Genomic DNA, 15374 nt, shown 5'->3' on the forward strand with positions numbered 1-15374 from the left:
ATTTTATTTTATTATTATTATTTTTTGGGTAACGATGACATTGGAATAGTTATCAGAGAGAAGAAAGATACAGAGGCGAAATAGGAAAAGAAAAAAAATTAGGATTTAAAGATGAGAAAAGGTGGGAAACTTTTTTTATTATTATTTTTTAATATGCAAAAAGAACCACTCTTTCTTCGACTTGTTAATATTGTCCAAAACCACAATGTAGAAACCCATAACCATTATCTTTCCAATCTGGTTGCCGATGTTTTTTTTAACAAATACATATATCATGAAAGAACAATTTTATTTTGCTGCATAATGGGCTTCCCAATTCTCATCCTCCTTGTAACAATCAATAAAGGAATAATTGTGTGGGTAATAGGCCTCTTTCTATTATTTTAAGCTCAGTCCGCCATTGTATTTCTGAATGACAAGTAAAAACAACAACAATGTTATAGATTTCGGCCAGCGCCCCCACCCAAATTGAAAAAAAAAAAGAAAAAGCGGTCTTTTCGTGCCTATGGATCAAAGAATAATGTAAATTCCATTACCTTGTAGGACATTACAAGAAGGTTTTGCTTTTATTCAGAATATTCTATTAGGAGATGGGTGATGGCGTTTTTTTGCAATATCAGCGAAGGGAGACAAAAATAATAATAATAAAAAATTAAAAAAACCTTTGCTGTGGATAGGTAGTACTGGGCCAAAGCCTGGAGAGGGTAATGAGCATATGATGAGCCCAATAAAATTCAAAATGTTCTCAAACCGCTTTACCAAAGCGGTGTAGGTAGTGACCCAAGTAGTGACCCAAATATATGTTTTCTGCATTAGGTGGGCCTAAAAATCTTGTAGAAATATCAGATTTTTTTTTTTTTTTTTTGGAGTAAATCACCTAATTTATAATTTATTCAAAAACTCTCATATCTTGTTTGATTCAAATCAGCATTTTATAGATATAGATAAAAATGCTCAACCATTGAAACTATATGCTTCGTTGTAAAATTATCAGAATTCAAAATATATTTTTTTTTTTTTAGCGATTTTATGTCCCTGTAATATGACATCAACAAAATATACATGGTTAAATAATTAAATGGATTTGTGTTTATAAAATGTAAATATACGTTTGGGATTCGCACTCAATATATGTTAATTTTTTGTCAATTGATGATCAAATATTTACTAATATATTTGTTTAATAAGACTAATTGTGTATGGATGTGGATGCGGAAACTTGTAGTTTTACGCTGGTCGTCCCAAAAAAGATATTGCCGTCAGAATTTGAGAGGGTTCCACGGTCCAAATTTGAGGGCTTATGGTTATGAGAATTCCAAGTTGGCGAAGAAAATGAACACCTTTCTTCCCCCAAAAACTCACCACGAAAAACCTGAGAACAAAGAAGTGTCAGGGGACACAACACAATTTCTTATAATTACCACATTAGAGCTGTGGCAAAATTCCTTCGGGGGTGGGGAAAAGACCATAAATAATGTATTTTAGAAAAACAGGTATTGAAGATCAAGTGGACCAAAATACTGACCATTAGTACCCAAAAAAAAAAAAAAGGTGGACCAAAATATTGATACTTCAGATTGAGAAGTCACTTTGATCTCTTTTACATATTCCATTATATGGCCCAAATTATTAAAAATCCCAATTATAAAACAAAATAAATAAATAAAAAATGTTGACTGGCATGACTCTGAAGCTGCTAACAGAATGCAGGAATTAGTTTAATTTGTGCTATTCTTTAGGCAATAAAATAGTCAAACTAACTATTTCATGCTATTTTTTAGTACTTAACAGATATGCCTTATGTGTAGTAGATTTTTCTGCAAGTTAGTTTCCACTATGTTGTATAAATAGATGCTTTGTTATTCAATAAATTATCAGATTACCAAAAGCCTCAAAAAATCATCTTGTTCCTGTTATCTATGCATTTTTAATATCTAGCAGATTAGTATCAGAGCTGTTTTTTGAGGGACCTGTGAGATTGAGTGAACCCAAACACAATTCCTAAACACTCATCACCTATCCCTGCACAAACATAAAAACCTACAACCTATTCATAATGGATTCAGAAGTCTCATTCACTGCAATTGCACCTCCAATCTTTAATGGTACAAATTATCAAATGTGGACTGTTAGAATGGAAGCTTATCTTGATGCAAATGATTTGTGGGAAGCTGTTGAATAGGTATATGAAGTTCCACCTCTGCCAAACAATCCAACTATTGCACAAATCAAAACTCAGAAGGAGAGGAAGCAGAGAAAATCAAAAGTAAAAGCAAGCTTGTTTACAGTTGTCTCACCAACCATTTTTACCAGAATAATGACACTGAAAACAACAAACGAAATTTGGGACTTCTTGAAGCAAGAATATGAAGGAAATGAAAGGGTCAAAGGGATGCAAGTGATGAATCTGATCCGAGAATTTGAGCTGCAAAAGATGAGAGAATCAGAAACAATCAAGGAATATTCTCACAGACTTCTAAGCATTGCCAACAAAGTAAGACTTCTAGGTACTAATTTTTTTGATTCTAGAATAGTTCAAAAGATTCTAGTCACATTTCCTGAAAAATTTGAGGCTACAATTTCATCTTTGGAAAACTCAAAAGATCTGTCAAGCATCACCTTGGCAGAATTGTTAAACGCACTGCAAGCACAGGAACAAAAGAGGCTTATGAGGCAAGAAGGATATGTGGAAGGTGCTTTTCAAGCCAAATCATAGTACAACAATGGTTATAAGAACAAGAAAAAAAAAAACAGAATAACGACAGCAAACCCAGAGATTTTGGAAACAACAACAGCCAAAGCAACAACACACAATGCTGTCCTTACTGCAAAAAAACCAATCATCCACCAAAAAAGTGTTGGTGGAGGCCAGATGCAAGATATCACAAATGCAGTCAGTTAGAGCATGTGGAAAAGATATGCAAGTCTCGACAGCAATAAGGAGAAGCCAAGGCTGTTGAGAATCAACCTCAAGAGGAGGAGTTGTTTGTGGTATCATGCTTTACTACTAATAACTCCACAGAAAGATGGCTTATAGATAGTGGTTGTACAAAGCACATGGCTTATGATCGAGAGTTTTTCAAAGAGCTTAACAAAACTACTATCTCTAAAGTCAGAATTGGAAATGAAGCATATATTGCAGTAAAAGGCAAAGGAACAGTAGCAATTGAAGGACACACAGGTTTGAAATCAATTCATGATGTTTTATATGTTCTTGAAATTAATCAAAACCTTTTGAGTGTTGCGCAGTTGTTGGAAAAAGGCTATAAGGTGCTGTTTGAAGACAAAAACTGCATGATTAAAGATGTTGAAGGTGGTGAGGTGTTCAAAGTTAAAATGAAAGGCAAAAGCTTTGCTTTAGATTTGATGAAAGTGGAGCAGGCTGCTATACACAAAGAAGATAGCAATGAAATGCTTTGGGATAAGAGATTGGGGCATTTTCATCATGCTGCTCTATGTTTCATGAAGAAGAACAATCTCGTAGAAGGTCTGCCTGAATTAGAGGAGGAGCTTCCAACATGTGTTGCATGTCAGTATGGGAAGCATACACGGCTTCCTTTTCCACAAAACAAGGTCTGGAGAGCTATACAAAAGCTACAATTAATACACACAAATGTGGGAGGACCCATAAAAACACCATTATTAAATGGCAGTAAGTATTATATTACTTTCATTGATGATCACACAAGAATGTGTTGGATTTATTTTATGAAGCTTAAATCTGAGGTTGTTGACATTTTCTGGAAGTTTAAAACTTGGGTGGAAACTTAAAGTGGATACAAAATGCAGATAATCAGGTCTGATAATGGAACTGAATATACCTCTGAAAAATTTAACAAGTTTTTTCAAGATGCAGGCATTGAACACCAATTGACTGCACCTTATACTCCTCAGCAGAATGGTGTTGTGGAGAGAAAAAACAGGACAATTATGGAAATGACTAGGTGTTTGCTTCATGACAAAGGATTGCCAAAGAAATTTTGGGCTGAGGTTGCAAACACATCAGTTTTTTTTGCTAAATAGGCTACCAACAAAAGCTTTGCAAAAAAAGACTCCATTTGAAGCATGGTATGGCTACAAACCGAAATTGTTTAATCTGAAGATATTTGATTGCTTGTGTTTTTCTTACATTCCTTAGATTAAGAGAGACAAACTGGACACGAAAGCAGAACTCTTTGTAGACTATAGCTCAGTTTCAAAGGCCTATAGAATCTACTTACCATAAAGTAACAAAATAATTGTCAGCAGATATGTCCAATTTCTTGAGTTATACAAATGGAGTTGGGAGAATGACAAGAAGTTTCAGATTCAAGAGGAGAATAATGATGTAGATGAAAAACCTGTTAGAGGAACCAGATCACTCTCTAACATTTATTGAAGGTGTACTGTTGTTGTAATGGAGCCTGCAGGATATGAAAAAGCTGCAATTGATCAAAAATGGATAGCAACAATGGAGGAGGAAATCAAGATGATAGAAAAGAACTAGACATGGGAGTTGGTGTACAGACCTAAACACAAGAAAGCTATAGGAGTCAAGTGGGTTTATAGGACCAAGCTCAATCTTGATGGTTTTGTGAACAAACATAAGGTAAGGCTTGTTGTCAAGGGCTATGCCCAAATGTTTGGGTTAGATTTCTCTGAAACTTTTACCCCAGTTGCCAGGTTGGACACATAAGGATGTTACTAGCTCTTGCTGCTCAAAAGGGCTAGGTTATACATCAAATGGATCTCAAGTCAGTCTTTCTCAATGGATACTTGGAAGAAAAAAATTTTGTGGAGCAACCTAAAGGATTTGCTGTTCAAGGACAAGAGGAAAAAGTGTATCTATTGAAAAAGGCCCTGTATGGTTTAAAACAGGCACCAAGGTCCTAGTGCAACAGAATTAATTTACACTTGACAAACTTAGGCTTTGAAAAGAGTCTGACTGAATTTACCTTATATATCAAGAAGGTTGACAATGAAATACTTGTAGTATCTTTATATGTTGATGATCTGCCTGTTACAGGAAGTAGTAAGGAGCTAATTGAAAAGTTCAAAAAAGAAATGAAAGATGTCTTTGAATGACAAATGTTGGAAAGATGACATTCTTTCTTGGTATGCAGGTACAACAAAAGCAAAATACAATATTTGTATATTAGCAAAAATATGCAAAGGAAATTCTCAAGAAATTCAACATGGAAGAGTGCAAGCCAACTCCAATGAATCAAAAGGAAAATTTTGCAGAGAAGATAGAGCTGAAAGGTTGATGTAAGGCTGTATAGGAGTCTAGTAGGTTGCCTAATGTATTTGACAGCAACCAGGCCAAATATCATGCATGCAGTAAGTCTGCTATCAAGGTACATGCACTGTGCTAATAAAATTCATTTTCAAGCAGCAAAATAATTCTTAGATATGTTAAAGGCACAATTGATTATGGAATAAGATTCAGTCAAGTTAAAAATTTCAATTTCCATGGTTATTTTGATAGTGATTGGGCTGGATGTGTTGATGATATGAGAAGCACCTCAAGTTACTGTTTTAGCTTTGGTTCGGGAATTTTTTCATGGTGTTCTAAGAAACAGGAAATTATAGCTCAATCTACAGCAGAAGCAGAATATGTAGCTACTACTTCTGCTACAAATCAAGCCCTTTGGATCAGAAAACTCATGATAGATTTGCATCTGGAACAAGAAGAAAGCACATGGCTAATAATCCAGTGTTTCATGGCAAAACAAAACACGTCAAGCTAAAATTTTATCTTCTAAGAGAGGTACAAAAGGAAGGAGAAGTACAGCTAGTCTACTGTAAAACAGAAAATCAAAATGCTTATATCTTAACAAAGGCACTTCCCAAGATTAGATATGAATATTTGAGGCAAAAGCTTGGAGTATGCAGCTCCAGAGCCAAGGAGGAGTGTTGATTGGCATGACTCTGAAGCTGCTAACAGAATGTAGGAGCTATTCTTTAGGCAATAAAATAGTCAAACTGACTATGACCTTTTCTTCATGCTATTTTTTAGTATTTAACAGATATGTCTTATGTGTAGCAGATTTTTCTGCAATTTAGTTTCCACTATGCTGTATAAATAGATGCTTTGTTATTCAATAAATTATCAGATTACCAAAAGCCTCAAAATATTATCTTGTTCCTGTTATCTTTGCATTTTTAATATCTAACAAAAAACATTTTAATTTAATAAGTTTCGTTGGATATACTGTCCAACAGACCCAACAAAGAGAAATAATTATGCAAATTTCATTACCACCTAAAGGCCTTATGGTTTTTAGGAAGGACCACCAGAAAAATAATAATTCAAGCGTGTTCAAGGGTATATAGGTTTGTTTTCTACTTAAGGTGGACCTGATCTCTAAATTGTTTTCTACTTAAGGTGGACCTGATCTCTAAATCCCTGGCATAGAATCAAAACATAAGCCGTCGTTTTCTTTACCTTTATGTTTATGGACAACCAACTTACTTCCACTCCCATATCAATGCTCTTAAGTATAAAACAATACACACCATACTCACCCTGGATTAATCGTTTTCATTGTCGGGTTTTGTTTATTTGTTTTTATTTCACATATACATTCCAAATATATATATGTATAGAATTGAGATTTCACTCAACAATATTAATTTAATTTTAATACTAATTAATTTATATATTTGTTTGGGCAAATTTCCATGCGTAAGCTCAATATTAATTTTTTTTAAAAAAAAATTATATAATATTATAATGATGGATGATATATTATCTTTATTATTTGCTACAAGTTGACCGTTTTGAGCATGAACCTCTTGGACGATGTACGGTTCGCATAGGTATATCTTATATAATATATTGAAATCTGATGTGATGATTAGAAAACCATATCACCGTTCAAAGTATCCAAATAATGTAACTCCCAAAGATTTAATATTATTTTAATATATTTTGCATGCCACGACGGTTGGCCCAAGAGTTTTCACATTTTTATTTTTTTTTAAATGTTCCTGTCATTATTATTATTTTTATCACTTTATGATGTCTTTTATATGGTGTCCAAACTAGGTAGTAGCTAGGATATTGGCAAATATTCATCCACACTCTACAGGCGAGTATCAAATGGAAAGTGGTAATCCAGTGATAGTGGAGGAAAAAGGAGAAAAGGAAGAGCCACTCTTGAGCAGTACAAGTTCCCACTCAAAAGGTGGTGTTAGAACTGTGCCTTTTGTCATAGGTAAAGCCCCTCACGATCTTTAACCTTTTCCACGCATGGATTTTTCCCAAATTTTAAGTACATATAGCAATTTAATTTATTAATTTGTAAATTAATTTGATAATTTTATCATGGTTTTGGTTAATATAATTGGCAGCTAATGAGGCATTTGAGAGGGTGGCAAGCCAAGGGCTTCAACCGAACATGATCATCTATTTGACAAAAGAATATGCTTTACCGGCCGCCGGAGCTGCCAACGTGATCTTTCTCTGGTCGGCAGCTACCGATTTCTTTCCGATTGTGGGGGCTTTTGCTGCCGATTCTTATGTTGGTCGCTATCCCGTCATTGGCTTTGGCTCTCTCGTTAGTCTTCTGGTCGGTTAATTTTTTCTCAAACTTTGTTTTAATTACAGTTTTCTCCTTTTGATTTTTTTTTTTTTTTTGGAAGGCCGGCCGAGGGGCTTTTCTAAGACCCTCCAAAAAAAAAGTCTTTGCAAATACTACCTCTAAATTCAATATGGAGAGAGAAAATCAATAATATCCTAACATTGTTTTCAAAGCTTCGGAAAAAAGGAAAATTAAAATTTTTCTTTCTTTGTTTTTTGTCCTTTCCTTTGAGGAAAGTTACAATATCTACATTAGAATACATTAGGATTTTATCAATAAATTCAATTTATAAATATTATTGTGCCATTATTAATTGGACACGTAAAACAATCGGACACGCTTCTATCTAACCAATCATCTCATTACAACAAACAGAGATAAAGTTTGTCACTGTAGGGTGAGAAAATAATAAAGGAATTATTTAGGCACGGGGTCCTCTACATATACTTTACCTGGGTTTTACTTGTTGACTTCCAAATTAATTGAAAAAAATTGCTAATCAATTAAGATTTATTTTTAATGGGTCAGTTTAGTTAAAAAAGGAGAATTGTTGTAAATGATTAAAAAAAAAAAGTATTTTTTTAATGAAAAAAATCGATTAATGTGAAAATGTGGATTATTCTTTCTACCTTCATTCTTCACTATGAGATGTTTGTTTTTTTGTAGTTTGGATTTTGGTGTTTCATCTTTAAATCTCCCTTTTTTTTCCTTTTTTTTTTCTTTTTTAATATACAATATACCGATATTCTATATTAAATTTATAATTAAATTACTATATGCTTCCCATATGGTATCGGAGTCTCAAAATACACTTCAATGTATAACTTAATACTAAATCGATTTAAGTTATTATGAAACAGGGCATGGTTTTATTATGGTTAACAACCATTATTCCACAAGCAAAGCCTGCTTCTTGCACCCAATTAATTAGATGTAGCAGAAAATCCGCAACAACACCCCAACTTTTATACTTATACTCATGTTTAGGGCTTATGTCTATTGGAGCTGGAGGCATAAGGTCGTCCTCCATGGCTTTCGGTGCAGATCAATTGGACAGAAAACATAACCCCAAAAATGCAGGTGTTTTACGGGCCTTCTTTAGCTGGTACTACGTTTCATGTACAGTTTCAGTACTTATTGCACTATCATGTGTTGTCTACATCCAAGACAACTTGGGTTGGAAGATCGGTTATGGGGTTCCTGTTGTGCTCATGTTGTTCTCTGCCATTTCTTTTTTCCTGGCTTCTCCTTTCTATGTTAAAGTGAAAGCTAACAAGAGTTTGCTCACCGGGTTTGCACAAGTTATTGTAGCTTCTTACAAAAATAGAGATATCCAATTATTATCACTGGACGCAAAGGAAATGTACTATCACACGAAGTGGTCGATTACCAAGCCTAGTGAAAATTTGAGGTATGTATGTATAATTTTTGATACAATGGGCTTGAAAACTTACTTTATTATCATTAAAGATTTACATGCTTATAATTACATGAGTATGTCTCTTATAGTAATATTATACATACATGCATGTATATATATAGATAAAGAGCAAGGCTACGGTGCAGACGGTCCGTAATCTACATCTAATAACATAAGTATTGTCTACATCCAATACTCTCTCTATATATATGAATATTGACGACGGTTTTTATCATCAATACTTACAATCCAGATGTAAATCATCCATACCATAAATATAACCTCTATATGGATATATAGTATTTTTATAATGGACGTTAACATCTATATTATAGTGAGATACTTAACATCTTATTATATGTAATTAATAGAGATATTACATATATTTTACTCTCAAATTAATTATGATGTCAACTTGCATCATAGTATGCACAATGTCCATAACAACAAAATTATACATTTACAAAAGATCATGAATATTTTGAATTTTAACTTTAGTGACCAAAAACAAATGTTCTCTTTTTGATGATCAGGTTTTTAAACAAAGCATGCGTTATAAGAAATCCCCAGGAAGACCTTACCCGAGATGGAAAAGCTTCAGATCCATGGAGTCTTTGTACAGTAAACCAAGTAGAAGAGCTCAAGTCACTAATCAAGGTAATTCCAATATGGTTTACAGGAATCTTGATGACGCTGATGATCAATCAAAGCTCTTTCCCAGTAATCCAAGCAACTTCCATGGATAGGCACATTACTTCAAATTTCGAAATTCCAGCAGGATCTTTCACCATGTTTTCAATGGTTGCAATGATATCATGGATCGCCGTATACGATCATATAATCATCCCTCTCTTATCTAGAATCAAAGGGAAATCGATCCGTCTGAGTTTGAAAGAAAGAATGGGGATTGGAATCTTTTTCTCTTGCATTTCAATGTCAACAGCAGCAATAGTGGAGAGTTTTAGGAGAGAAATTGCAGTGAAACAAGGATTTTCAGACAACCCACAAGCTGTGGTGAACATGTCTGCTGTGTTGTGGTTATTGCCTCAATATGTATTTGGGGGCATAGCAGAGGGTTTTAACATAGTTGGGCAGATTGAGTTTTTTTACTCGGAATTGCCTAAGAGCATGTCTAGTATAGCATCATGTCTTTTCATGCTGGGAATGTCTGTTGGGGATTTGTTGGCAAGCTTTGTTATGAGCACCGTGGATGATATTACTAAAAGAGGAGGCCAAGAGAGTTGGGTTTCTAGCAATATCAACAAGGGACATTATGATTACTATTGTTGGCTTCTTGCTGGTTTGAGTTTTCTTAATTTCATTTATTTTGTTGGTTGTAGTAAGGCTTATGGTCCTTGTAAAAGAGAAGTTGGTTTGGATTTAGGTGGATATGGGGTTAATGATGAGGAAGTTGCTTATTAATAATTAAGTATTGCTTTGTTTTTTTAACTTTGTATTGTATATGAACACGTGAATAAGTTTAAATTAATTGTATGGTTGATTTATTTTGTTTTGAGTTGTATGCATTACATTTATTAATATTAAACTTTAAGCCGACTAAAATAACAAATGAAAAAAGATAAGATAAAACAAATTTTGCAACATAGAGCATAAAACAATTATGTCTATGTCCACCTAAAAACATAAAAATCAAACATTGAAATTAATATAATTTAGGGAAAAAAGTTATGTCGAAATTTGGTGCACATGGCGTTTAATAAAGAAAAAAAGACAAAAGGAAGACTCCATGCTTTGTATATAATGCGCTCCACTCTCACCTTCGACACGTATGCACTTTAACGCTCTGTTGCCTCGATCGAAGACTCTCGACTGCTCAACAAAAGAATATCTCACTTTTCTGTTTTTGGTAAATAAAAGAATATCTCACTCAGGAGAATAAAAAAGTTCCTTTAATATTTTATTGCTCACTTAGGAGAATAAGAAAGTTACTGCCATGTTGAGGATTATTATAAAGTAACAAATTATTATTATTTTTTAAATAATAATCAATAAAATAAAACAAAATATAAAATCTATCACCCATAAAATTATTTGCACCGCTGGTTTATTTATTTAGCTTCTTAATATTCAGAGATCATTGCTCAACGAAAGATTACGCCGCTTGTTTATAAGGTAGGGTATTCATATCATATTAATTATTTTCATAGAAATATATATACAGTTATTATATATATTTTTGCTACTGTCATATAGAGAGAAAAATCATCAAGGAGTGGCCCCAGTAACCACACGACGTCAAAATTTTTTAATTAAAACATAGAAGTTAATCTGGTGCGCTATAGTATCTCAATAAGCACCGCACCGCTCACTGAGAAAGAGACTCATATATCCAGGAAAATGCTTGCAAAAAGTTAAAAGGACATGCCAGTCTCTGTTTGCACCTCACACTCAAATTCTTAATTTGCACTCTTACACTGACAGTTTGTCATTAATTTTATGAAGTTTCCCCGCCCCTGCTCTACGGACAAGATCAGCTTCAGGAACACTCCAAAAACGCCTCTGCTTTAGCCAATACACCACCATACTACAACAAAAAGCCACACCCTCCACAGGTAAACAACAACAATGGTCTGTCTCTTTGTACCATATTAAAAAACAAAAAAAAAACAAAAAAATTCAAAAAAATTTTTTTGGCCTCTAAAAGTTGATATTTAAAACGCTTTCTTCAATCTCCAAATTTATTTGAGTTTTCTCACTTCTAGTAAAAAGGGAGATACCCAATAGAGCATATTATCTGGGAGGAACAAGCCACACTCGGCAGGTATACAACAACAAATGCTCTGTCTCTTCCTACCAACAACAACTGCAGTTTTTTTTTTTTTTTTTTTTTTTTCCTTTGTCTTTGTGGCCTTCTAAACTTGAGATCTAGCAACAATTTCAAACCCTTTAAAAACTCTTTCTTCAACTCTCCAAATTTATCTCAGTTTTCACTTGTAGTAAGAAGGAAGAAACCCTTTTTCTCTCTTTGTCTCTCTCTGTCTCTGAGACTGTTTTTTTTTCTCTTTGGTAGATTAATGGCAACTACTCCAACCATTGAGGAAAATGGGACAATGAAAGAGCCACTTTTGAGAAACTCCAACTCCAAAGGTGGCGTTAGAACCTTGCCTTTCATTATAGGTAATTAATTTTCCCACCTACTTTTTATTTGTTTATTCATTTTTATTCCAAAGTTTGTTGGAACTATTATAAACTCAATTTCTATAATTGAACATGGTAAAATTGACAGCAAATGAGGCATTTGAGAGAGTGGCAAGCCATGGGCTTCAACCAAATATGATACTGTATTTGACGAAAGAGTACGCTCTGTCTGCTGCTAGAGCCGCCAATATACTCTTCCTCTGGTCCGCCGCTACAAATTTCACTCCCATTGTCGGAGCTTTTCTGGCTGATTCTTATATGGGTCGCTACTCGATTATTGGCTTCGGCTCCATCATTAGCCTTCTGGTACCTTACCATAATACTCTACCATTTCAATCTTTTATCTTTCTACTTTCTTGTTACCATTTTGAGGGGCGTATTTAAGGGAAAATTATCTATTATTATATTACTTTTAACCCGTACTAATTTTATTTCATAGTTCATAATTCGATGGGGAAAAAAAAAAAAAAAAGAGCTATGTTCCTCGTCTCAATTATTTCAAAATCATTACTGTGAAAGTTATACAACATTTTCATTGGCTTGGCTCACTCTAATAGTACTGCTGTTTCTGCTTCATGATGTGACCGAGTACGAGATGTTAGCAGAACCATTTCATTGAAATGGCAAGCATCTCCCAATGACGATTTTCCGGATTCTGATTGCTTTTATAAGCTTAGAAAGATAAACTATGTATACAAAACGAAACAAAAAATTTTTTAAAAAAAAGGGACTTTTTTTGGAAAATAATAATTAAAAAAAAGGGACTGATATAAACAGCATAACATATTCTGGAATCATCTATTAACCGACGAAATTTCCTATGTCGAACCATCATTATCACTTTCTGGACCTGTCCTATAGATAAGTTTGCTAGACGGGTCCCACAATACTTGGATTTTCCTGAGGTTTCAAACTCTGTAACATTTGAGGGATCTTTAATTGTTTCTAAATTATGCTGCTGATGGACTCATTAATGAAGAAAAAACATGAAATAAACAAATAAAATTCGTACATACTTTGCGTTAGATTCGGGAAACACAATAATGTTAGAGCTTTCAAACTTCAACTACTGAATTGGGTTTAAGTAATATGTTACAGGGGATGGTTCTGTTATGGTTAACAGCCCTCATTCCACAAGCAAGACCATTTTGCGACCGGTTTAGCTGCACCGGCGCATCCCCGGCAACATCTCAACTTCTACACTTGTACTCGTGTTTCGGACTCATGTCGATCGGAGCTGGTGGAATAAGATCATCTTCACTAGCTTTTGGTGCGGACCAATTGGACACCGGAAATAGCCTGAAAGATGCAGGCCTTTTAGAGAGGTTCTTCAGCTGGTACTATGTTTCAATCACTGTCTCGGTGTTTGTTGCGGTTTCAGGTATCGTGTATATTCAAGACAACATGGGATGGGAAGTTGGTTTTGGAGTTCCTGTCCTGCTCATGCTCTTGTCTGCGATTTCTTTCTTCTTGGCTTCTCCATTCTATGTTAAGTTGAAGTCTAACAAGAGTTTGCTTACTAGTTTTGCACAAGTCCTTGTGGCCTCTTATAAAAATAGAGATATCCAATTGTCATCATGTGGAACTGATGATTTTTACTATCACACAAAAGGAACAGTGTCCAGGCCAAGTGAAAATTTAAGGTATTGAAAATTTTTTCCATATTTAGGTGCTTTTTGTATCTTGTACTCCATTAACGTCACGATTTAACAATATAAATTTCAAAATTAAGTCTAAGGTACTAGTGACATATTGAAATTGATTTTTATTTTCTCCAAAGTTGGAAATTGTAGTGATGTGAAGTATCAGTCTCTCTGTTTTCTCTGTTTTTGTTATTCCCCTGTTTCTTAACCATAAACTTTAGCGGCTATTGGCCTATAATATGTATGCTTTGCTTAACCTGGTACATGTTGTTTTTCCTAACACTTTGATTGCAAATTTTTTTTTTTTTTTTTTTTGTTTAGTTTCTTGACAAACTAAATCGGTGTGAAAAAGGGATTAATTATAATAAATATGTTTTTCTACTTTATTTTTCTATAGGTTTTTAAACAGAGCATGCATCATTAGAAATCCTCAGCAAAACTTTACCCCAGATGGAAAAGTTTCAGATCCTTGGAGTCTTTGCACAGTGAATCAAGTAGATGAGCTCAAGGCACTAATCAAGGTAATGCCCATTTGGTCAACAGGAGTCATGATGTCGGTGACCATGAGTCAAAACTCATTTCCGGTGCTTCAAGCAACCTCCATGGACCGACACGTTACTTCGAACTTCGAAATTCCTGCAGGCTCATTAGGCTTGTTCACAATGACTTCTATGATAGTATGGGTTGCTCTTTATAACCGCATAATCCTCCCTGTAGCATCAAAAATCAAAGGGAAATCCGTTCGTCTAAGTTTGAAAGAAAGAATGGGGATCGGAATCATCATCTGTTGCATAGCAATGGCGGTATCAGGCATGGTTGAGAGCATTAGGAGGGAAATTGCAATACAACAAGGATTTTCAGATGAACCAGAAGGCGTGGTGAACATGTCTGCAATGTGGCTAGCGCCGCAGAACATCCTTTTGGGTATAGCTGAGTCTTTCAATGCCATTGGGCAATCGGAATTCTTCTACACGGAGTTGCCCAAAAGCATGTCAAGTATTGCATCAGCTCTTTTTATACTGGGGATGTCTGTTGGGAACTTGGCTTCAAGCTTTATTATGAACACAGTGGATGCTATTACCAAAAGAGGAAATGGGGAGAGTTGGGTTTCAAGCAATATCAATAAGGGACACTATGATTACTATTGTTGGCTTCTTGGTTGTTTGAGCTTTGTTAATTTCTTATATTTTCTTGCATGTTGCAAGGCTTATGGTCCTTGTAAAGATGAAAGGAATGGGGATTTAGGTGGAGATGGGGAAATTGATGAGTAAAATTTAGTTGTTGTAGCAGCTTTTCTTTCAAAGTAGTTTTTGTTTTTATGCTTTTTCATCAAGTAGTTTTCCGTGGACTTGTGGAATGATTACTTTTATGTGATTATAATTATGTAGGCATTTTAGCTTTCAAGAATTAAGTTTGTTATGCAGACACAACAAAAATCACATTTGAAAGCCATTTTGAAATTTGGGTTTTCATCAAAATTTTTATTTTTTTTTAAAATATTGATATGAAAATATGATACTGTTTTTTTATAAGAAAGAGTGAAAGAGGGCTGTGAGGAGAGGGAACGATAAAAGACGTTAGGGTTAA

General features: G+C 34.4%; 2 protein-coding genes and 1 long non-coding RNA gene across 5 annotated transcripts; 2 read left to right on the forward strand and 1 right to left on the reverse strand.

Moving 5' to 3' along the window:
- Window positions 1-1071: 1071 nt before the first annotated feature.
- On the reverse strand, window positions 1072-5471 carry LOC107420688 (uncharacterized). Its single transcript, XR_007241374.2, has 3 exons — window positions 4935-5471; window positions 4341-4403; window positions 1072-1372 (listed from the first exon to the last, which is right to left on the reverse strand). It is a non-coding gene; the product is annotated as an uncharacterized LOC107420688 (long non-coding RNA).
- A 1285-nt stretch (window positions 5472-6756) lies between these two features.
- LOC107420682 (protein NRT1/ PTR FAMILY 1.2) lies at window positions 6757-10507 on the forward strand. The gene is made up of 5 exons (XM_025074564.3): window positions 6757-6877; window positions 7031-7199; window positions 7336-7553; window positions 8426-8976; window positions 9519-10507. The coding sequence occupies exons 1-5, from the start codon at window positions 6785-6787 to the stop codon at window positions 10405-10407; spliced, it is 1920 nt and encodes a 639-aa protein (XP_024930332.3). The 5' UTR covers window positions 6757-6784; the 3' UTR covers window positions 10408-10507.
- Window positions 10508-11100: 593 nt separating this feature from the next.
- On the forward strand, window positions 11101-15194 carry LOC107420676 (protein NRT1/ PTR FAMILY 1.2-like). Of its 3 annotated transcripts, none has more exons than XM_048475624.2 (6): window positions 11101-11118; window positions 11449-11558; window positions 12017-12123; window positions 12233-12450; window positions 13243-13787; window positions 14185-15194. In XM_048475624.2, exons 3-6 carry the CDS (start codon window positions 12021-12023, stop codon window positions 15056-15058), a joined length of 1740 nt encoding a protein of 579 aa, XP_048331581.1. In that variant the 5' UTR covers window positions 11101-11118; window positions 11449-11558; window positions 12017-12020; the 3' UTR covers window positions 15059-15194. The 3 variants fall into 3 exon arrangements, with proteins under 3 accessions (XP_048331581.1, XP_048331579.1, XP_048331580.1); XM_048475622.2 differs by lacking the exon at window positions 11101-11118 and adding an exon at window positions 11709-11767 and having other exon boundaries at window positions 11303-11558; XM_048475623.2 differs by lacking the exon at window positions 11101-11118 and having other exon boundaries at window positions 11303-11558.
- Window positions 15195-15374: the final 180 nt, after the last annotated feature.

Source organism: Ziziphus jujuba, chromosome 5, assembly GCF_031755915.1.
Source record: "Ziziphus jujuba cultivar Dongzao chromosome 5, ASM3175591v1".
In the NCBI taxonomy this organism is placed as follows: Eukaryota; Viridiplantae; Streptophyta; class Magnoliopsida; order Rosales; family Rhamnaceae; genus Ziziphus; species Ziziphus jujuba.